The 23339-nt window shown below is 51.9% G+C and overlaps 2 protein-coding genes across 3 annotated transcripts in view; one reads left to right on the top strand and one right to left on the bottom strand.

The window, feature by feature from the left end:
* spire1a (spire-type actin nucleation factor 1a) overlaps positions 1-12905 on the top strand; it is a 40774-nt gene extending 27869 nt beyond the window's left edge. The window contains exons 6-18 of one of the 2 annotated variants that reach the window (XM_083685268.1): positions 57-221; positions 1415-1501; positions 1907-2036; positions 5171-5218; positions 6085-6248; positions 6427-6517; positions 7075-7223; positions 8355-8381; positions 9720-9857; positions 10234-10304; positions 10722-10749; positions 12069-12229; positions 12492-12905. In XM_083685268.1, coding sequence (XP_083541394.1) covers positions 57-221; positions 1415-1501; positions 1907-2036; positions 5171-5218; positions 6085-6248; positions 6427-6517; positions 7075-7223; positions 8355-8381; positions 9720-9857; positions 10234-10304; positions 10722-10749; positions 12069-12229; positions 12492-12747 — 1515 coding nt within the window. In that variant the 3' untranslated portion in view covers positions 12748-12905. The remainder of the gene's footprint in view (positions 1-56; positions 222-1414; positions 1502-1906; positions 2037-5170; positions 5219-6084; positions 6249-6426; positions 6518-7074; positions 7224-8354; positions 8382-9719; positions 9858-10233; positions 10305-10721; positions 10750-12068; positions 12230-12491) is intronic. The other variant, XM_083685269.1, reaches the window with a different exon arrangement.
* A 6787-nt stretch (positions 12906-19692) lies between these two features.
* On the bottom strand, positions 19693-23086 carry klhl38a (kelch-like family member 38a; the record flags this gene model as incomplete). Its single annotated transcript, XM_083685270.1, has 5 exons — positions 19693-20099; positions 20317-20422; positions 20892-21584; positions 22148-22426; positions 22697-23086. The coding sequence occupies 5 exons, from the start codon at positions 23084-23086 to the stop codon at positions 19810-19812; spliced, it is 1758 nt and encodes a 585-aa protein (XP_083541396.1). The 3' UTR covers positions 19693-19809.
* Between the last annotated feature and the right edge of the window lie 253 nt (positions 23087-23339).

Genomic DNA, 23339 nt, shown 5'->3' on the forward strand with positions numbered 1-23339 from the left:
AGACGGCGTTTCAGTGGCCTGCAGCCCAGACTGCTAACCCAGTGTCCCCCCCCCAGGCCCGGTTCTGGGTCCAGGTGATGCGGGACCTCCGGGACGGGGTGAAGCTGAAGAAGGTCCAGGAGCGCCAGTACGACCCGCTGCCCATCGAGTTCCAGCTGACGCCCTACGAGATGCTGATGGACGACATCCGCTCCAAACGCTACAAGCTGCGCAAGGTCATGGTGAGGAGGGGGGGGGCGAGGCTGGCTGAGGGAGAAGGGAGGGAGGGGGGAGGGGGGGGGGGGGGGGCGGGCCTGGGGAGGGAGGGAGGCAGGCTGGCTGGGAGAGGCTGGCTGGGGTAGAAATCGGGGGGGGGGCTCATTGTAATGCACGGAACAGAAAGAGGACTGATATCAAACACAGTGTGTCAAAACATGTTGGATACCATTTCTCGTTCTGTTCCGTGCATTACAACGAGCCCCGTCCTCCGATTTCTGCCTCCCCCAGTCATTCCATTGAAGACCAGTGTAAACACTGTGCCTGAGGCAGGGCATCATCATCATCATCATCATCATCACCACCAACAGAATGAACAAGGGAACAGATACTAATAAACACTAACAGGAAAAATAATCAACAAAACAATTAACAAATAAAAAAGGTTTACAGCCTGAGGTGTATTCTGGCGGGGGGGTATTTTTTGGGGGGTAAAGGTGATGTATCACCCTCTGTTGGACAGGATGAAACCCTGGTCCAGACAGTGATGAATGGGAGCAGGCTGTGGTAGTGAAGGACAGATTATACACTGTTTAGTGTTGATGTATGAATCTCTGATCCAAACCCCACATGGTGGATGTGTGTGTGTGTGTGTGTGTGTGTGTGTGTGGGTTGGTGTGTGTGTGTGTGGCGTCTCTTCCAGCTCTCCCAGGAAGCGTTGTCTGTCTCTGGGCAGCATCATCATTTATCAAACTATTTCTAGACTTTAACTGTTAAGTGTTTTGGGAGGAGGGAGGGAGGAGGAGGAGGAGGGAGGGAGGGAGGGGGGAGGAGGAGGAAGGGTGGAGGGAGAGAGGGAGGGGTGGAGGGAGAGAGGGAGGGGGATGGGCCCAGAAAACAAAACGACCCACTGGGACAGTTTGTCCTTTCCTGCTCATTTGTCTGTGTCTGTATTCTGGCTGAGAGAACTCTGCCTAACCGTTAGTGTGTGTGTGTGTGTGTGTGTGTGTTGTAAAGCCCTGTGTCAGACTCAGGCTTGTTGGATTCTCAGGACAGCCCAGGTTTTATTACTCTGACAGGATGTAGCCAAGGTGAGGTGGTGACTTCTGTGCAGGCAGAGGGGTGTGTGTGTGTGTGTCAGGTTAGGGGTGAGGTGTGTGTGTGTCAGGTTAGGGGTGTGTGTGTGTCAGACTAACCCAGTCTCTCCTCTCCCTCCCAGGTGAACGGAGGAATCCCTCCCAGGTTAAAGAAGAGCGCTCACGAGGTCATCCTGGACTTCATCAGGTCACGACCCCCACTCAACCCTGTGAGTACTGACCCCTGACCCCTCAACCTCTTGCTGCTAGTGAATATGGTGGTCATATTGATGTCTGTCAGCACCCAACTGTCACTGCTGAGAGCAGAGTAGTGGAGAGAGTCTTCATTAGGGTGGGGGGGCGGGGGGGGTCTGTCCTGTGTGTGTGTGTGCTGCTCTACACCACACTGTCAGAGAGAGTCATCATTAGGGTGGGGGGGCGGGGGGGGTCTGTCCTGTGTGTGTGTGTGTGTGTGTGTGTGCTGCTCTACACCACACTGTCAGAGAGAGTCATCATTAGGGGTGATTGACTGTAATTAGTGCTCCTCAGCGTGGTTTCCGTGGCAATGGGAACGGTCACTCACTCGTGTGTCTGTCCTGTGTGTGTCTGTCCTGTGTGTCTGTGTGTTGTGACAGGCGGCCGCCCGCAAGCTGAAGCCCCACCCCCCACGGCCGCGGAGCCTCCATGAACGTCTGCTGGAGGACATCAAGGCGGAGAGGAAACTCAGACCTGTGTCACCTGACATGATCCGCAGGAACCGCCTGGGTGAGCAGGACCCACACACGCACACACACAGAGGACACACACACACACAGAGGACAGACACACACACACGCACACAGAGGACAGACACACACAGAGGACAGACACACACACACGCACACGCACACAGAGGACAGACACACACACACAGAGGACAAACACACACACAGAGGACAGACACACACACGCACACACAGAGGACAGACACACACGCACACACAGAGGACAGACACACACACACAGTTGAGATGAGGATAACTATTTCCAGAGCGCGTGTGTGTGTGTGCGCGTAGAAGAGTTAGAGAGGTTGACATGAGGATAAATATTGGAGCGAGTGTGTGTGTGTGTGTGTGTGTGTGTGTGTGATGGATAGAGAGAGATTGTGTGGGTGGATGGATGGAAGAGGGTGTATTAGGGAGGGAGAGAGAGAGAGAGAACACTGAAGGTTGGTATGAGGATAACCAGGGAGAATGGGTGTTATCAGGACAACCTATTGATCCTACTAATCTCTCCCTGTGTGTGTGTGTGTGTGTGTGTGTGTGTGTGTGTGCTGTTCTCTCTGCTTGGCTAATGTGTACATTAACTACCAGTCAACTACCTGGTCTTCAGTGCAGTACCACTAACACAGATGCTGTCATTCACCTACCGCTGCATTTCTCTAATCTCATTTATCTTGATTTTATTGATTCATTTATGGTTTTGAATGAGAATGGAACTCATGTATTTTTCATATGTTTTGGGGACCTGTATTCTGTTGGGGGGGGGGGGGGGGGGGGGGGGCACTGGTGTGGTAGACCTCGGGTTCAAACCTTGTGTGTCGGTGTGTGTATGGTTGTTTAGGTGTGTGTGTGGTTGTTTTGGTGTGGGGTTGTTTTGCTGACTAATGACATTAGGGGTAAATGTTTGATGGAGTGTTTAGACAGTTGGGGTCAGGTGGGGTCAGGAACACAGCCTCGTTCTCCTGAGCCAGATGAATCCCATTGGCTGGCTGCCTTTGGGAAAACAAAACAATGTGACTTGCATTTGAGAGGATTTCTGTGTCGGGATGAAATGTTTCCAAGTTATAGTTGAAGTAAGCGGAGGCAGATTTCTGCCTCCCCTGCTAGAGGCACTGTACTACAAGTCTCCCTCAAGTACCTCAGTTATTAAGGGTTAAATCTACTGCTGTGGACGTTCTCTGTTCACTGCTGATACTTAGGTTCTCTTAAACATTGTAAGGAGTTCTGACAGAGGGTTTATGAATAGTTGATGGTTTAGGATATTGTACAGTTCACAGGGCAGCTTTGTTAGTGTGTTCTGTATGCTTCCTGTATTTACATGGTCTGGTACCATGCTATGCAATGTGTTAAAGTACCTCAGGGAATGATGCTTTCTGTGTTGACAGACCTCTCCTTGATTGACACTGACGGCTTATATAGTTTACGTCTTTGAGGACAAATTGCGTCGTATTTGTGATGCTTTATATCCTGACCAGGCCTGGCCTATAGGGAAAGACTTCCTGAACAGTAGCCAATTGGGAAAGACTGTCTGACATACAGCCAGACTTCTGTTGTTGTTTTGGTACTCATGGATTGATTTGATTTGATTCTGCTGCTTCTTCTCCTTTTTAACATCCTTCTTTTCTTTTCTCTCTACTTTGACATCGTTCCTCCTCTCAGTCATTCAGCCTCTTAGAATGTCCATCAGTTTTGACTCGTCAGGTAAAGACTCAACCCCTTTGCCCTCGCTGTGTGTTCTGTTCTCTGGCCGTCGGGGGCTGTGTGTCACGCTTACACCCCCACCCCCCCCCCCCTTACACCCCCCCACCTTCTCATTTCACGCTTGTGTTGTGGTCCAGGTTGGGTAGAGGGGGTCACAGTGCGGTCAAGGTCTGGTTAGGACAGTCAGACCATGGTCAGGTGAAGGGGTGGTTGGGTAGAGGGGTCACAGTGCGGTCATGGGCTGGTTAGGTTGTGGTCCAGGTTGGGTAGAGGGGGTCACAGTGAAGTCGTTTTATCCATCAGCTTTTAGAGTTGTCTGAAAGGCAACATTCCAGGGTAGCAACCAATCAGATTCCTACTTTTTACAAGACACAACTCCTTATTGCATCTCTATGGGAGAGAAAGCAGGTGCCTGCTCTATGCATCTCTATGGCCAAAGGTGATATCTCAGTTCTCTAGCATCGCCCCAGTGGAACAGAAGTCACATTTCATTTTTAATACCTGCATGTTTTCATATGATCAGTTCTTAATACGGTGTTTAAAAGCACTGGATTTCCTAATGCGTTGTTTAAAATCTCCACAGATACATGGTTGGAAGTACCCAAAAGACACGCTGTTCCATGGAGAGAACAAGAACAGACAGATTAAAAAGTCAAACAAAGGCACAATCAGTCAAAACAACAATAAAAATAGTTAAAGCTTAAAAGCAGGTTTAAAAAGCAGGGTTCTGAGGGCGTGCTGGAAGCGTTCTATTCTGGAGAGTAGACATTGGCCCTCCTGTGGGATGGGAGGAGCTACTGACGGTCGACAGGAAGGATTAACCTGTTACATCCACTCTAAAGCCAAGCTCCGCCCCTCCCCCCGTCACCCTAATCCGTCTGTCAGATGACGAGTTGGGTAACCGTGGTTCCCTGACCTCTGACCTCAGCCCTGCAGCCTCCCTTCTGACACAGGACCGCGACCTTTGAACTGCACACTTTGACCCCTTACCACCTCTTACATTGTTTCCATGGTGTCTGATGCCCCCTTGTCACCAATAACTGTGAGTGTGTGTTTCACATGGATGTGTTTCACGTGTGTGTGTGAAACACACAGAATCATGCTTCCTCACTCATACTCACACCCGAGGTTGCAGCTTGTCTGACCTCCCTAGTTCACCTCACACCAGCCCAGAGAGGGACACACACGGGGATTAGATCTGGGAGGAGGAGGAGGAGGAAGACGGGGTGGTATTGAAGGATGTGTATCTGTTCTCTAGGGTTAGGGTTAGGTAAATTAGATTAGATCTGGGAGGAGGAGGAAGGCGGGGTGGTATTGAAGGATGTGTATCTGTTCTCTAGGGTTAGGGTTAGGATTAGGTAAATTAGATTAGATCTGGGAGGAGGAGGAGGAGGAGGAAGACGGGGTGGTATTGAAGGATGTGTATCTGTTCTCTAGGCGCAGGGAAAAGCATCAGCACCCCTCACGACTTGTTCCGCGGGTCAGGTAACGTATAATTACTGCTCTCTCACCTGTCTGTCTCTGTCTGTCTGTCTCTGTCTGTCTGTCTCTCTGAGATTCTGTCTGTGTGAGAGGGAGATTGGCTGCTCCATGCAGGGGTGTGTTGGGCATAAGCCTTTGTATGAATCTAATTTTATCACAAGTGTAAAACCAAATGACGTTTTTCCATCTGATTTGCGTCACCGCTCCGAATGTAGGAATACTTGAACGGTGTCTGTATTGAGGTGTAGTTTTACCCCTCAGTCATCACCATGTCTTCTCAAACACTCTTCAACTAGTTTCTAGTGGCCTCTTCTGTTGGAGAGAGAGAGAGATCTAGTCTGAGTCTGTTATATTGTATGTTGGGTGTGCAGGTGGGTGATTCCATGCCTTCTGGAAGTGCAGGTCATTACATGTTGTTATGGGTTTCTTAAGGCTCATACATGGTAACAGAACTGAAGGTTTAACATGTCGGCTTGTTCCTCCTGGTTAACAAGCATCTCACCTATGAACCCACACACACTTACACACGCACAGGCCTCCATGTACAAGTCTACTGCCTCCCAGTGACTCATGGTGTTTACCACTCAGCCACACACCAGGGGAGGCTGGCAGAGGTAGAAATCGGAGGACGGGCTTATTGGATGGCATGAAACAGAATGAGGAAGTGGTATTAATGGTTTGATGCGTGTTGTGATACAGTTCCTCATTCCGTTCCATGCATTACGGTGAGCCCGTCCTCTGATTTCTACCTCCGCCAGCCTCCACGGAGGTAGAGGTGTGCTGTCTTCCAGTGGTTGATGTCTGTGGAGAGCATCCATGTCTCTGTTCTCTACAGACACGTCTGATCCATGTCTCTGCTCTCCACACAGACATGTACACGCCTGACGCGCCCAGGAAGCTGGCCCTCAGCACGCTGGCCCTGGCCAATGGGGCGGCGCCACCTCACGGGGTGGGCGGGGCTCAGCCTCTGGGTCAGAGGAAGAGGCTGCTGAAGGCTCCGACTCTGGCCGAACTGGACAGCTCAGACTCTGATGTAAGGGGCTGTGGAGGGGGTGTGTAGTGTTTGAGAGAGCAAGAGAGGTGTGTAGAGGGTGTGTGTGTGTGTGTGTGTGTGAGAGATGGTTGGCTGTTTGAAGAAGTCCATCCCCAGATCTCACACCTGTTGTGAAGGCTGTACTTCTCTGCCTGACGTGTGTGTGTGTGCTCCATAGGAGGAGCCCACGGCCCAGTCTCCCAGCAGCTCCAGCAGGTCCACCTCCATGTTGGATGACACGTCACCAGAGTCAGCCCTGGGGAAGAAAAGTAAGATTCTCCTGCTCTGCTCTCCCCCTGCTCTGTTCTCTCCTGCTCTGCTCTCTCCTGCTCTGCTCTCCCCCTGCTCTGTTCTCTCCTGCTCTGTTCTCTCCTGCTCTGTTCTCTCCTGCTCTGTTCTCTCCTGCTCTGTTCTCTCCTGCTCTGCTCTCCCCCTGCTCTGCTCTCCCCCTGCTCTGTTCTCTCCTGCTCTGTTCTCCCCCTGCTCTGTTCTCTCCTGCTCTGTTCTCTCCTGCTCTGTTCTCTCCTGCTCTGTTCTCTCCTGCTCTGTTCTCTCCTGCTCTGCTCTCTCCTGCTCTGCTCTCTCCTGCTCTGCTCTCCCCCTGCTCTGTTCTCTCCTGCTCTGTTCTCTCCTGCTCTGCTCTCCCCTGCTGAATGTCTGAAATGACTTAAGCCTCATCTGAAGACTTGAGATGCTTCCTCCCTCCCTCTCTTCCTCCCTCCCTCTCTCCCTCCCTCCCTCTCTCCTTCCTAGAGGTAATCAGCTTGGCTCTGAAGTGTGTTATGGTTTAGTGATCTACGTGTTCTCCCCCCCCCCCCCCCCCCAGCTCCTCCCAGGTTCCTCCCCATGTCCGTGTCCTCCACCCCCCAGCCTGACCGACGTCCCTCCCCCCAGAGGAGACACTCCATCGAGAAGGAGACCCCCACCAGTGTACGGACATTTGCCCCCCCCACCAGGGGGAGCTCCAAGTCTCTGGTATGTACCAACCCCACACACACACACACGACCCCCGAACCCTGACCCTGACCCTTCTGTCCGAGACGAGCCAAGTTGTTTCTAGGTGGTTCTTGTGCCAACGTATGTGACCCCATCCCCCTGACGGTGTGGCTTCACAAGGATTGTTGCATGCTGGGAAAAAGTGTGATTGGTTCTCAGGTCAGGGGGGGGGTGGGGGGTGGGTTGCTGTTGGTCATGCGACTCTTACACAGGAAGGGGCTGGGGGGGGGGGGTGTAATTGACATCACAGGGTGGTGTGTTGAGAGTGGGGGGGGGGTTTAGAACAGTGAAATGGTAGAGTAGTGTTTTTTAACCTTTGACCTCTACAGTACGCATGTCAGAGATGCTGTGTAACTGACTGCTTTAGTAGAATCCTGCCACCACTGAACCACACACACACACACCTGAGACACCTAACACACACGTGTTAAAGACGCTCCTGACAGGCCAGGCTAACGGAGGCTGCGTTAGCGTTAGCGTTAGCGTTAGCCTCATTAAGGTTAAACCCCCGTTGTTTCCTCTCTTATCGAACGTTGCAGCTGACGTCAGAGACGATCTCCAAGGTAACAGAATCACAACGTCAGTCAGTCTGTCTGTGTCTCATCATACAGACATGTCTGTATTTCATCAGACCACCTACATGTCATGTAGAGTACTCTCTCTGTCCATGTGACTCACCCAAGCTCTGCCCGTCTGCCTGCCTACCTGTGTGTCTCTGTCTGCTTGTCTGTCTGCCTACCTGCGTGTCTGCCTGTCTGTCCTCACCCCTGTCCCAAGACTGCCACTAGGACATGACTTCAGAACCCAGATATGAACCCACAGGCGGGGGTCAGACCTCTCCATTATTCTGGATCATCGCTCAATGAACCAATTAAAACAGGAGAACAGCAGTAATTGCGTTAGTCTTATGCAATGACAATCATCACTTTGAGAGCAGATTAGGTTGTAGCCAGGACACACTGTGTGTGTGTGTGTGTGTGTGTGTGTGTGTGTGTGTGGAGAACGTCTTCATGTGCGCCCGGACTTGTGAGAGGTTAGGCTATGGAGGGTAGTAATAAAGTTTGATTGAGATGCGTCTGAATGACCTCAGGGCGTTGTGTTTCTGGTCAGGTGGCGCTCGCCGGCGGGGCCCAGCAGGTAGGTTGCACGCCATGACATCATCATCCTGAGACTAACCGTGACGTCATCAATCATGGCCTGCATTGTCTGACTAACACACCTGAATCTAAAACTCACATGGTTTCAGACCTGATCACATGCTCAGACTACGTGTGTGTGTGTGTGTGCGTGTGTGGTGTTTATGTAACTCCACCATGGGCTTAGAGGTGAACAGGACTCTTCCAGGCCTTCTGTCCATCCACATGTTTACATGGGGCTTGTGAGTGTGTGTGAGTGTGTGTGGGTGTGTGAGTGTGTGTGGTGTGTGAGGTGTGTGAGTGTGTGTGGTGTGTGTGTGGTGTGTGTGTGGTGTGTGAGTGTGTGAGAGAGACTCATCTGCGTTCATTTCAGTGGACTCCCCTCCTGAGCAGGGCGTGTGTGTGTGTGTGGGGACCCCTCCTGAGCAGGGCGTGTGTGTGTGTGTGGGGACCCCTCCTGAGTAGGGCGTGTGTGTGTGTGTGTGTGGGGACCCCTCCTGAGCAGGGCGTGTGTGTGTGGGGACCTGTCCTGAGCAGGGCGTGTGTGTGTGTGTGTGTGTGTGTGGGGACCCCTCCTGAGCAGGGCGTGTGTGTGTGTGTGTGTGTGTGTGTGTGGGGACCCCTCCTGAGCAGGGTGTGTGTGTGTGTGGGGACCCCTCCTGAGCAGGGCGTGTGTGTGTGTGTGTGTGTGTGTGTGTGTGTGGGGACCCCTCCTGAGCAGGGTGTGTGTGTGTGTGGGGACCCCTCCTGAGCAGGGCGTGTGTGTGTGTGTGTGTGTGTGTGTGTGTGTGGGGACCCCTCCTGAGCAGGGCGTGTGTGTGTGTGGACTCCCCTCCTGAGCAGGGCGTGTGTGTGTCTGGACTCCCCTCCTGAGCAGGGCGTGTGTGTGTCTGGACTCCCCTCCTGAGCAGGGCGTGTGTGTGTGTGGACTCCCCTCCTGAGCAGGGCGTGTGTGTGTGGACTCCCCTCCTCAGGGCGTGTGTGTGTGTGGACTCCCCTCCTCAGGGCTTGTGTGGTTCAGAGCTGCTGTCTACTGGTGGTGGTGGAGGCATCTCATTAACATCTCATTAACATCTCATTGACATCAGCTGTGTTGAGTTGGAGCATGCTTGGTGAGGGGGGGGGCTCACGCTGAGAGGGGGTCTCTATTCCAGCATGGTGTTTGGGGGGGGGGGGGGGCCCCACCGCTCACTGTTCACCCGTATCCATGGTAACCAACATCAAGATCATCTGGTGTGTTGTTGTTGGGAGGGGGGTGGGGGGGGGGGTGTATGAAGAGTTGGCTAGCTTACAGGTACTGCTGGGCCCATGTGTTAAAGGTGTGTGTGTGTGTGTGTAGGAGGAGTTCTGCTACCCCGTGGAGTGTCTGGCGCTGACCGTGGAGGAGGTGATGCACATCAGACAGGTCCTGGTGAAGGCTGAGCTGGAGAAGTTCCAACAGTACAAAGACGTCTACACCGCACTGAAGAAGGGCAAGGTAACACACACACACACCTGGTACACCTAACACACACACACACCTGGTACACCTAACACACACACACACACACCTGGTACACCTAACACACACACACACACACACACACACCTGGTACACCTAACACACACACACACCTGGTACACCTAACACACACACACACCTGGTACAGCTGGTATTAAAGTTCTTAAAGAACTGAATGACAACTGATGTTCTGACCACAGTGCTGTTTCTCTCTTCTCCTCCTCCTCCCCCTCCTCTCTCCTCCCTCTCCTCTCCTCCCTCTCCTCTCCTCCTCTCCTCTCCTCTCCTCCTCCTCCTCTCCTCTCTTCTCCTCCTCCCTCTCCTCTCTTCTCCTCCTCCTCCTCTCCTCCAGCTCTGCTTCTCCTGTCGGACCAAGAGGTTCTCCTTCTTCACATGGTCCTACACCTGCCAGTTCTGCAAAAGGTAACACACACACACACACACACACACACACACACAGACAGACACGGTTATCTTCTTTAGAAGACAATGTTGTCTTCATGAATGTAAAGCAGCTGCAGTCTGCACAGGATCTCCTACAATGGAAACAAATACTAAGTCTTAGAATGAGAATAATTCAGATATTTAATAGTTCATTATACTCTACTATACTATCCTCTATCCTCCTCAAATCAACCGTCTGCTGGATGACACAAAAGCCTAACTAACACATGACCACCAGCAAGAAGTGATCACCTCGGTGGTCCTTTCTGATCTGACGTGATCAGGATAAACAGACTGAGCACACCTATCAGAATGAAGAAGAGTGGTGAGGCTTACAGTACTGTGTGTGTCTGAACCAGGTGTGTGTCTGAACCAGGTGTGTGTGTCTCTCCCCAGGCCTGTGTGTTCTCAGTGCTGTAAAAAGGTAAGCAGAGTTGCTGACCACATCTTGACCCCCTCTCTGACTGCTGTTTGACCACCCCTAGCCCTGTAATAAATCTAATGTATTTATAGAGCACTTTTTACATAGACAAATGTCACAGTGCTTCACAACAAAAAAATCCTAAACAATATGATTTAACACCGAACCATAGACCCCCAAAAGGAACCATAGACCCCCAAAAGAACCATAGACCCCCAAAAAGAACCATAGACCCCCAAAAGGAACCATAGACCCCCAAAAGGAACCATAGACCCCCAAAAAGAACCATAGACCCCCAAAAGAACCATAGACCCCCAAAAGAACCATAGACCCCCAAAAGAACCATAGACCCCCAAAAGGCAAGCCAAGGAACATAACCACTCTAACCATAGAACATTAGTAAACCCAGTACCAATAACCTCTAACCCCCCTCCCTCTACCTCCCTCCCTCTACCTCCCTCCCTCCTTCTACTCCCTCCCTCCCTCTACCTCCCTCCCTCTACTCCCTCCCTCCCTCTACCTCCCTCCCTCTGCCCCCCCACCCACATCTCTAACCCCCCTCCCTCCCTCTACCTCCCTCCCTCCCTCTACCTCCCTCCCTCTGCCCCCCCACCCACATCTCTAACCCCCCTCCCTCCCTCTACCTCCCTCCCTCCCTCTACCTCCCTCCCTCTGCCCCCCCACCCACATCTCTAACCCCCCTCCCTCCTTCTACTCCCTCCCTCCTTCTACTCCCTCCCTCCCTCTACCTCCCTCCCTCTGCCCCCCCACCCACATCTCTAACCCCCCTCCCTCCTTCTACTCCCTCCCTCCCTCTACCTCCCTCCCTCTGCCCCCCCACCCACATCTCTAACCCCCCTCCCTCCCTCTACCTCCCTCCCTCCCTCTACCTCCCTCCCTCTGCCCCCCCACCCACATCTCTAACCCCCCTCCCTCCTTCTACTCCCTCCCTCCCTCTACCTCCCTCCCTCTGCCCCCCCACCCACATCTCTAACCCCCCTCCCTCCTTCTACTCCCTCCCTCCTTCTACTCCCTCCCTCCCTCTACCTCCCTCCCTCTGCCCCCCCACCCACATCTCTAACCCCCCTCCCTCCTTCTACTCGCTCCCTCCCTCTACCTCCCTCCCTCTACCTCCCTCCCTCTGCCCCCCCACCCACATCTCTAACCCCCCTCCCTCCTTCTACTCGCTCCCTCCCTCTACCTCCCTCCCTCTGCCCCCCCACCCACATCTCTAACCCCCCTCCCTCCTTCTACTCGCTCCCTCCCTCTACCTCCCTCCCTCTGCCCCCCCACCCACATCTCTAACCCCCCTCCCGTCCCAGATGAGGCTGCCCTCCAAGCCCTACGCCAACCTGCCCATCTACTCGCTGGGCTCCAGCACGTCCAGAGAGGAGGCTGGCACCGAGCAGACCTCTGCCCAGCCAGAGAAGGCCTCGTCCAGCCACGGTCACCACCGACACAGCCTCCGCAGGACCGTCTCCAGGTAAGCTGCCTGCGGCTCGGCCCACGCCCCTCCAGGGTCTCTGGTGCGTATGGTGTTCAGCCCTGGAGATGAAATGGAGGTGGAATACGGACACTCTCTTTTTAGTGTGTTTGTGGCAGGGGAGGCTGGTAGAGGTAGAAATTGGAGGACGGGCTCATTAAACAAACTACAGTAAACAAGTTCACAAGGGGAGAATCAGACTGCAGCTTCTGGAATCATCATCTCCCCCTCCCCCCTTCCTCTCCTCTCCCCCCTCTCCCAGGTTGTCCAAACACGGCAGCAGCGAGGGTTCCCGGGAGGAGGCGGAGCTTCCCAAGGAGCTGACAGCCGATTGGTCCACCATGGAGGTGTGTGTGGACTGCAAGAAGTTCATCTCTGACATCATCTCCTCCAGCAAGCGCAGCCTATCAGTGGCTACCAAACGGGCCCGCCTCAAACGCAAGACCCAGTCCTTCTACCTCTCCTCCCCCGGTGCCGCGGACTACCGGCCCTCAGAGAGAACCATCAACGAGATCTAGAACCCTCAGAACCATCAACGAGATCTAGAACCCTCAGAACCATCAACGAGATCTAGAACCTTTAGAACCATATCTCCTCAGACCATCACACCACCATGGCTCCATACTCTAGCAGCTAGCAGGGGGGGGGTTATGTCACGTTCGGGGGGGGGGGGGGGTTATGTCACGTTCGGGGGGGGGGGTTGTGGTCACGTTGAGGGTCAGAAGGAGAACCCAGCCAGAGAATGTGTGTCAGGACACGCTCCGCCCCCTCCCACAGCTCAGATGGAAACACATAGTGTCCACTTCCTGTTTACGACGAGCACTCAGGAAGCACTAGCCAACTGTCTATCCACAAGACGTGCACTGTAGATCGATTAGTCAGGTCTGACGGACTAACCCCTCCCCCCCCCCATTGTCTTCAGCCGTTTAGCTTTGGTCCGTCAGATCTGAGGTGTCTTCTAGGGCAACACAAGTCTCTCTGCGGGAGGAGATGTTGTGACCATGGCGACGGAGGTCCGAAGTGTTTGGGTGCGTTTTAGCTACTTGTTTCTGTGCCTGGTGCCAAAAGGCTCGTCTGTCTGAACGACGTACAGAACTCTGTGACGAGGGCCAATGGGAGACCGCTTTCTACAGGCGCCCCCATTCTCAGCCAATAGGAGGACAGAACACTGGGACGTGATTGTGTACATGCTGTATATCCTCATCTGTTTCTAATGTTCAAAATTGGATTATCATTATTATTATATTATGTTCTAATGTTATTATGGTTTCCATTAATATATTCTTAAAGATGTTTATTTCTTCTGTATTTGACATTGACTTTGTCCTCTGTTCAGATCAAGATCTGTAAAAGCACTTTTACTGGACCAAGGCTTGTTTGTTTGTTTTGTTCATTTTTCTGTTAATTTAATTTCTAAATCTTTTGTTTGTTTCACCCTTTGAGGTTCACAGTGCCATTTCTGTGTGTGTGTGTGTGAGACTGCCCTTACCTCCAAGGCCGTCTTTAAGAGGGTTAGGGGTTGATGTGTGTGAGACTGCCCTTACCTCCAAGGCCGTCTTTAAGAGGGTTAGGGGTTGATGTGTGAGAACACGGCTGTTGGTGACCCTATTTAGGCCAAGCACATCCCACTAGGCTGAATGTACAGGGTAAAAAGGTTTATTTTAATGAACATATTTGCAATTTACAAGCAAAGAATTGTACATCATCCTTTTAAAATGACTTGCATACAAACACACGATGTGCAGTTTGAAATGGGCCAGAAGGTTCTGAATTGTACTGAAATATTCCATGTGATTGTTTGCTCGGCTACCAGTGAAGAGTTAAAGGGTTGCATGCTACGCTACGCTATCATTGGGATTGTTTTAAAAATGAAAGAAATGACAATAAAATGATTAAAACTCTTTAACCTGTTTCCTCTGTGACAGCTGTCATGTTCCCATGGCAACCAGACATCCACAGACGAGGCACGATGTAAAACACCCACAGTTTTTTAACACAAAAAGTTATGAAAGACACAAAAAAAAACATGTTTTATTAAAATAAGCGAAAGGTCAAGGTAAATTTCACGAGGCTGGTCTGTCCGTCCTGCATGTCTGCTCCTCTCCTCTCCTCTCTCCTCTCCTCTCCTCTCCTCTCTCTCCTCTCCTCTCCTCTCTCTCCTCTCTCTCCTCTCCTCTCCTCTCTCTCCTCTCTCTCCTCTCCTCTCCTCTCCTCTCTCTCCTCTCCTCTCCTCTCTCTCCTCTCCTCTCCTCTCTCTCCTCTCTCTCCTCTCCTCTCCTCTCCGTCGACGCGACATCCCGAGCATTCCTACATTTAAAAGGCCAGAAAGGAATGCTTTCAGTTATTCCAATTTGTGGAATATTTATTTTAAAACCCCAGACTCATGAATAAATAAATACATTTCATATTCTCTCTCTGAGATGTGTTGGAGCGGCAGGCTTTCCAAGGGAGGACGAGGTGACCTCTGACCTGTCCACGTCTAGACGAGGCTGGTGGCGACCTCTAGTGGACATCGACAGACATCGTCTATTATTGACTATTGTTTTGTATTAAGTCGTTACGGCGGTGGGCAATAACAGTTTCAGATGCGTTTCCTCTTTTATGGTATCAAAATACAGGTCTATCTGTTTTACACACAGGAAGTCGTCTTATAGAACCACGTGATGAAACACTGTCTTATTGTGGTTCAGAGTGACGTCAGTGATGTCATTCTCCTGATGGGAGATCTGATCTGATCTGATCTGATCTGATCTGATCTGATCTGGCTCATTTGTTTTGATTGTGTTATGAATGTAACGAGTTTGTAAGGGAAGTGTGCCTGCGTGTTTAATTTGCTTTGTGATGTGTGTGTGTGTGTGTGTGTGTCATCGTTTGTGAGTCGTCTGAAATATTGTTTTTCTTGGCTGCTGTCTTGGACCATACTCTCTTGAAAAATAGATTTTATCTCAATGAGACGAACCTGGATAAATAAAGGTTAAACAAATAATAACAGTAAAATAACCAGTCATGAGCGGGTTGTTGTGTGCTAACCTAGTTAGTCCAGAAGGGGGCAGAGGAGAGCTTCAGATGGAGTTTTGGGCGAGTAGAGGAATGTTTCTGACGTCACCTTTAAACGCATGCTCACACTGCACAGCATGCTATGTATGTAAACTACATTACCCAGAGGGCTGAGGTATCAAGCTGACCAGAACCAGACCAGGGTTTAAGGTTAATGTTAGGGTTAAGGTTTGGTGTTACGGTTAAGGTTTAGGGTTTGGTGTTAAGGTTAATGTTAGGGTTAAGGGGTTAGGGTTTGGTGTTAGGGTTAGGGTTTGGGGTTTAGGGTTAAGGTTAGGGTTAAAGGTTAGGTTTAGGGTTAAGGTTACTTAGCATCTATAATAATGAAATAGTGTACCTCCATAGTAGCCCCAGGAGTTATTCCTGATCACGTGACCTTGCCAGGAAAAACTCCCATAGAAAAAAAACCAGGGAACCCCCCATAGAGCGTATACATATCACTGTTGCCCCAGCCACAGTTGCCCCAGCCCTCTATTTTCGGCTCGTCCCCGTAAGAGTCTAGACCCAGGCTGGGTCACATGACCAGGAAAAAATAATGGCCATAAAACATTGTGACTGTTTCCATTCAACAGTGGACCTGTTCCTGACAGGCTGGGTTAGGGTTAGGGTTAGAGTTAGGGTTAGAGTTAGAGTTAGAGTTAGAGTTAGAGTTAGAGTTAGAGTTAGGGTTAGGGTTAGGGTTAGAGTTAGGGTTAGAGTTAGAGTTAGAGTTAGGGTTAGAGTTAGAGTTAGGGTTAGGGTTAGGGTTAGAGTTAGGGTTAGGGTTAGGGTTAGAGTTAGAGTTAGGGTTAGGGTTAGGGTTAGGTTAGGGTTAGAGTTAGGGTTAGGGTTAGGGTTAGAGTTAGAGTTAGGGTTAGGAGTTAGAGTTAGGGTTAGGGTTAGAGTTAGGGTTAGGGTTAGGGTTAGAGTTAGGGTTAGAGTTAGAGTTAGAGTTAGGGTTAGGAGTTAGAGTTAGAGTTAGAGTTAGGGTTAGGGTTAGAGTTAGGGTTAGAGTTAGGGTTAGGGTTAGGGTTAGGGTTAGGGTTGGGGTTAGGACTGGGGGTCCCATTGGACATGCATGTGTGTGCGCTTGCGTGTGTGTGTGTGTGTGTGTGTGTGTGTGTGTGTGCGCGCTTGCGTGTGTGTGTGTGTGTGTGTGTGTGTGTGTGTGTGTGTGTGTGTGTCTGTGTGTTTAGTGTGGGATATCACTGTAATGTAACACCCTGGGTTAGTAACAGTGACAGCCTGAAATAACCCTCCAGCTAGCTGCCTTCCTCTCCACCCTCCACCCTCCACCCCTACATCCTCCACCCTCCACCCCTCCACCCTCCACCCCTACACCCCTCCTCCACCCTCCACCCCTCCACCCCTCCTCCACCCCTACACCCTACACCCCTCCACCCTCCACCCCTACACCCTCCACCCCTCCACCCCTCCTCCACCCCTACACCCTCCATCCCTACACCCTACACCCCTACACCCTACACCCCTACACCCTACACCCTCCACTAACTGCTCTGTGCTTGGAGGTGACCTCCCTCTCTGAGGCATTTAGCATGCTTTACCTGAGGTAACCCTGCTGGTCCTAGCTAGCCTAGCATGCTAAGGTAACCCTGCTGGTCCTAGCTAGCCTAGCATGCTAAGGTAACCCTGCTGGTCCTAGCTAGCCTAGCATGCTAAGGTAACCCTGCTGGTCCTAGCTAGCCTAGCATGCTAAGGTAACCCTGCTGGTCCTAGCTAGCCTAGCATGCTAAGGTAAACCTGGTGGTCCTAGCTAGCCTAGCATGCTAAGGTAACCCTGGTGGTCCGTCAGAGGGCTCAGGGTAACTGGAGCCTGCAGCATGTGGACCCCCCAGGGCTGATGAGGGTTATAGGAGGAACGTGCCACATGACGGGCTCACTCATGGTTTGTGCGTGTGTGTGTGTGTGTGTGTGTGTGTGTGTGTGTGTGTGTGTGTGTGTGTGTGTGTGTGTGTGACTGTAAGGTCGTAGCTGACAGTGGTCACGAGAGCCTTCCGGATCGTGACTCAGTCACATACAGGCATACCTCCACCAGCCTCCCCTGGTGTTCTACCTCCACCAGCCTCCCCTGGTGTTCTACCTCCACCAGCCTCCCCTGGTGTTCTACCTCCACCAGCCTCCCCTGGTGTTCTACCTCCCCCAGCCTCCCCTGGTGTTCTACCTCCACCAGCCTCCCCTGGTGTTCTACCTCCACCAGCCTCCCCTGGTGTTCTACCTCCCCCAGCCTCCCCTGGTCCCCTAATCATAAATAAATCAGAAATATCCATGTCTATGTTTATGCAGATGTTGGTAATTTCACTTTATTATCACTTCATAAATAAATAAGACATCATTCTTTTATAAAACGCAAAAAGTCACAGAAAGTCCGGTAATAAATATTGAAAATGTAAAAGCATAGATATTTACTTTACAGGTTTACAGGTTTTTTCGTTTTTCGTTTGTGCAAGCCCGGTGTGTGTGTGTGTGTTTTGTGTGTGTGTGTGTGTGTGTGTGTGTGTGTGTGTGTGTATGATGTTAACATGACAGATCAGAGACCACAGGAAGATACAGGCAATCACATGACTCACGGTTCCCATGACAACAGTTGTCAGGGACTACTTGGGCTACAGGCGGTATACGCCTGTCGTACAGGGGAGGCTGAAAATCACACCTATGTGTTTGATACCAGTCCTCCGATTTCTACCTCCGCCAGCCTCCCCTGGTCCTCAGTGTTGTTGAGGAACGCAGTGTCCTGTGACCCAAAACAAACTAAGAGGAGAAAATATATTAATATGTATATAAATATGTTGTGTACATTGTGTTGCACATACAGATGAGAATAAACCATAATCATATAATAATAATAATAATAATAATAATAATAATAATAATAATAAAAGTGTTTCTCTTTGGCCTAAAACGGATGGCAGCGCAAGCTTGCAAGGAATGTTTTCTATATTACGTTGCCATTATTTACATCCTCCAATAAATATCTAATAATAATAATACTTATAATAATTAATAATAAATATAGAAATAAAACTATGTTTACTATTTACATGCTTAAGAGCCTCAGAATATCACTGACAGAAGGACCCAGGCCTCCTCCTGGGTGTCTCCTGGGTGCCCAGCGGTCCAGACAGGCCTCCTCCTGGGTGTCTCCTGGGTGCCCGGCGGTCCAGACAGGCCTCCTCCTGGGTGTCTCCTGGGTGCCCGGCGGTCCAGACAGGCCTCCTGGGTGTCTCCTGGGTGCCCGGCGGTCCAGACAGGCCTCCTCCTGGGTGTCTCCTGGGTGCCCAGCGGTCCTCCCGTGCCTCTGCTCTGGACCCAGGCTGAGGAGTGGCTGCAGGGGGACATTTAGACCCTGGAGGGTTTGGATGCTGAAGCCATCTGCCAACGGAAAGGTTTGGATTGGACTTGTGTGGGTGTGTGTGTAGGTGTGTGTGTGTGTGTGTGTGTGTGCGCACGCGTGTGCTCGCGTGTGGGCGTGTGTGTGTGTGTGTGTTTGATTGTGAGTGCATGTGTGTGTGTGTGTGTGTGTTATGTGTTATGTGTTTAATCCTCACAGATATGCTAGCTAGCATGCTACTGAAGCCATGTCTGCCATACATCTGTAAGAGAACACTGTCTAACGTTTCAAATGGCTTCCCTTCCCAGCTGTGGCCCAATAACTGGCATCGAGTGGGTGGGGGGGGGAGGGGGAATGTTGAGGGAAGGGAGGGAGGGAGGAAGGGGGAGGAGAAGTGTGTGTGTGGGGGGGGGGGGGCAAGGTCATGGGCGTCATCGGTGCCCAGAACGGCCTTGGGAAACTCCTCCCTCTTTTTAACCAGCCTATCCCTGACCTCTCCCTCCTGCTCAACTCGAGTTAATGTTTCAATTATCTGATTGGTTCTACAACCTGTCAGTCATTTCATTTTGAACAACAAAGCCCACCCCCATCCCCAGGATCTCCGTGGTCATTGGACACGCCGTCAGGTTGCCAGCAGGGTGAGGAGTAGTTCCAGACAGGTACTTCAACTGTCACTTTCACTGCTGCAGCTTGGTGGTCGTTAAACTAAATTCAAATCCTCGTAGTGTTTCCTGTAGTTAACTACTTTTTTACCATGTTGCGGTGTCCCAAACTACTGTCACTACTCACTACATTTACGTTAACAGAAAAAGAAAACAAAAAAACATAGGAACATAACTGTTACTCCAGCCTTCCAGAACTTCAAATTTCCCTACTATTTCTTTCCCTCCAGCTGATCCGGTCTCCTTCGCTCCATCTCACCAGTTTTATTCTCAGTGATTTCAGTTCTGTCACATGACACTGCCTGACGTCGTGTGTTGGATAAGGGAGTTTTGATGTGGTGAACTACTTCATAGTAGCTTTAGTTTGACAAAAACTAGTCGCTTTAGTGTAGTTCAACTTGGTCCCTCCTAAAGTCATTGGTAATCTAGTTAAATACATCTCTAGAGTAGCTTCCCCAACACTGGTTGCCGCGGTTGCCAGACGCTCGGGTACGACAGCCCATGATAATCTCGGCAGGCGAGGCGGCCGGGTGTCAGGGTGGGTGGGGCCTGTTGGAGACACAGACCAATGGGAGGGAGCCGTGGTCGAACAGCTTGTATGGCAGTGTCCCTGTGGACGTCCAGTGGTCCGTCTTGGGGTCGTAACACTCAAAGCAGTCCGAGTCCTCGATGACATCATGGCCGTTCAGGAAGCGTCCGCCAGTCACATAGAGGCGGTTGTTGATCACCGTGGCGCTGTGGTGCATCCTTCGCTCTTTAAGGTTCTCACACTTCACAAACTTGTTGGCCTTGGTGTCGTAGGCGATCATCCTCCTGGTGTACCCTGGGAAATTAAAGCTGATGTTTACAGTGGAGCTGTGGGAAGGAGTGTGACTCTCCTTCCAGAAGCCGTCTTTAATTAATACAAATATGAATTAATATACTTTACATTCAGGTGCCCCTACAGCTGTGTAGCAACTCTGTACTTACTGTAGTAACAGTGCAATAGCGTGGTATTACATAGTAAATTACATAGTAATAAGGTAACCGGTAAAGCTCACCTCCTATGATGTAGATCTTGTCCTCTATGACCGCAGCGGGAGCACAGACGTTCTTCACGGTCCTGGTCTCCAGTCTGGACCACAGGTTACGGGAGATGTGGTACACCTGAGGACAGCAGAGAGAGGTTCTGTTATAAGGCTGTGACTTGACCCCTGACCTTTCAACTCTACCTGTACCTCCCAGACACACCAGGGAGGTCAGAGGTCAGAGTGGTATATTCCATCTATATTTGGGGAAATCAGGAAGGAATCTTTGGAACTATTTGAAGCCTAAGACCTAATATCTAATAAACCACTGTGACATCACAGAGAGAGATAGAGACCACCAGGGGGCGGTCCCTACCTGCATCTCTCTGACTCACCTGGAGGACATCACAGAGAGATAGAGACCACCTGCATCTCTCTGACTCACCTGGAGGACATCACAGAGAGATAGAGACCACCTGCATCTCTCTGACTCACCTGGAGGACATCACAGAGAGATAGAGACCACCTGCATCTCTCTGACTCACCTGGAGGACATCACAGAGGGGGAGGTCCTACCTGTATGACATCACAGAGGGGGCGGTCCCTACCTGTATCTCTCTGACGGGGTTCTGCATGGCGTCCTCGCCCCCGAACACGTACACCTTCTGGTCGTTAGCGGCGACCGCCGGGTGAAGCACCGCCGTGGGCAGGGGTGCCATGGCCTCCCATTGGTTGAACATGCTGTTGTAGCGCTCCACGGAGGCGGAGATCTGCTTGTCAGCACCGATGCCCCCCAGGACGAAGATGAAGTGCAGGTAGGAGACGCTCTGGTGGGCGTACCGCGGCGCCAGCATGGACTCGGCCGTGCGCCACTGGTTGGTCTTCAGGGACAGCGTGTAGACGGCGGCGCTGACGCGGCTGTCCCCGGACGCCACGCTGAGGCTGAGGCCGCCCACCACGTACAGGATGCTGTGGATGCAGACGTAGGCCGCCCTGTAGAGGCGCAGCGGGAGCTTGGCCAGCCATTGCCAGCGCTGCGTGCGTTCGTCGTACAGGAGCGCTTCGCGGGACGTCTGCTCGTTGTTCTTGCGCCCGCCGACCACCACCAGGGTCTCGCGGCAGGTGTAGCGGCGTGGCGTGGTCCAGAGGGGCTTCAGCTCGCCGCCGCACTTGGCGCTGACGGAGAACATGAGTCGGCGGACAGACTCGATGATCTCGGTGCAGAGGGTGGAGCTCTGGACCAGCGGGTCGTTGGCGATGAACTGGAACAGGTAGGTGGGGTGGATGTACCTCAGACGGACCTTCAGAACCAACATCAACAGGCAAGGGTTAGGACGGGGTTAAGACGGGGTTAGGACGGGGTTAAGGCAGGGTTAAGACAGGGTTAGGACGAGGTTAAGGCAGGGTTAAGACATTGACATCAGTCATTTCCTGTGACCCCCAACAACTTGATTGCACGCCATGCCAACAACTAATAATGGTGTCCAGGTGTATTCTAATCGCCTGAAAATGCTCTAATTCGTTGGATTTTAACCCCAAAACATTGCAATACACAGTCGACTGCAGGTGCAATACACACAATGTTTATCTTCATACAAAATACAAATGTGTGTGTGTCTTATTGACCAAACCCTAGAGGTTAGTTTTCTAACTTTCTCAGGAGACCCCAATTTGAAATCGGGGGGGACCCCGACACGGAATGCACGGAACGGAACGACCAAGGCTATCAAACACCCGTGTCATCCCAATCCATCCATCCCAATCACCCCGTCCTCCGATTTCTACCTCTCCCAGCCTCCCCTGACGCCCAGCCTCCACACGACGACCAATCACAGGACGACAACAGACAAACCCAGGACGTCACCTTCTTAAAGAGGTCGTGAATGGCGCCTCGGCGTGAGAACGGGTCGTGGTGGATCCATGCCAGCAGCGTCTCGAACACCTGCTCCTCCTCGGCGCACAGGCGGTCGTCCTCCAGGTAGCACAGCAGCTCGGGCAGCGTCAGCTGGCGGAAGTCCTCGGAGGCGGCCACGTCTGAGAAGCTGCGGACCGCCATCTCCTTGGCCCGATCCCTCAGGCTGTCACAGTGGAGGATCTCTGACAGGCGAATCATGGACAGGCAGTTGTCCGGGCTGAGCTGCACCTAGGTACACACACACACACGCACACACACACACACACACACACACACACACACACACACACACACACACACACACACACACACACACACACACACACACACACACACACATATACACACACACACGGTTGCTCTATGGGTTAGGGTTGGGGGGGTGGGGGGGGTGTCAATAAAAGTACTACTCACTAACACTGCCTATCTCTCTCTCTCTCTCTCTCTCTCTCTCCCTCCCTCCCTCCCTCCCTCCCTCCCTCCCTCCCTCCCTCTCACCTGCAGGAAGGCAGAGCAGGCCTCAAACAGACGCCCGTAGTGCAGCATGGACGCCGCCTGCATCAGCGGCAGGACGATCTCCATCGTCAAGGTGATGGCGCCGGTGTAGACGTAGTCCACGATGCCGCTCAGCACCTCGGGCGCCACGCCCTTCAGCTCCACGCGCGATTGGCTGCTCTCCAGGAAGTGGCTGCAGAACATGGCGCGGAAGTAGGGGGAGGAGGAGACCAGGACGTTGCGGTGGCAGGGGACCTCCAGGCGCTCGCAGCAGAGCAGCACGTCCGTCAGGACCCGCTCCTGCCTCAGGACGTTGAGCTGGGACAGCAGGAGGGACGACAGCTCCGGGTCCTTGAAGGGGAACACCTCACGGACGCAGGGAACGGCGGCCATTTTCTAGAGGACAGGACAGAGAACAGAAGACAGAATAAGTGGAATAGAAACAAATAAAGGCCGGCAGGCTAGAGTAGGGCAGTGGTGTGGAGAGACCATTGATTGGCTAGGACTTTGTGTGGAGACCTCTGATTGGCTAGGACTTTGTGTGGAGACCTCTGATTGGCTAGGACTTTGTGTGGAGACCTCTGATTGGCGTCATCTCCTCATCCGTCATCAGCGAGGCTTTATCAGATATGTCACCACCACCACC

The sequence above is a fragment of the Argentina silus genome, assembly GCF_951799395.1.
Source record: "Argentina silus genome assembly, chromosome: 14".
Taxonomy (NCBI): domain Eukaryota; kingdom Metazoa; phylum Chordata; class Actinopteri; order Argentiniformes; family Argentinidae; genus Argentina; species Argentina silus.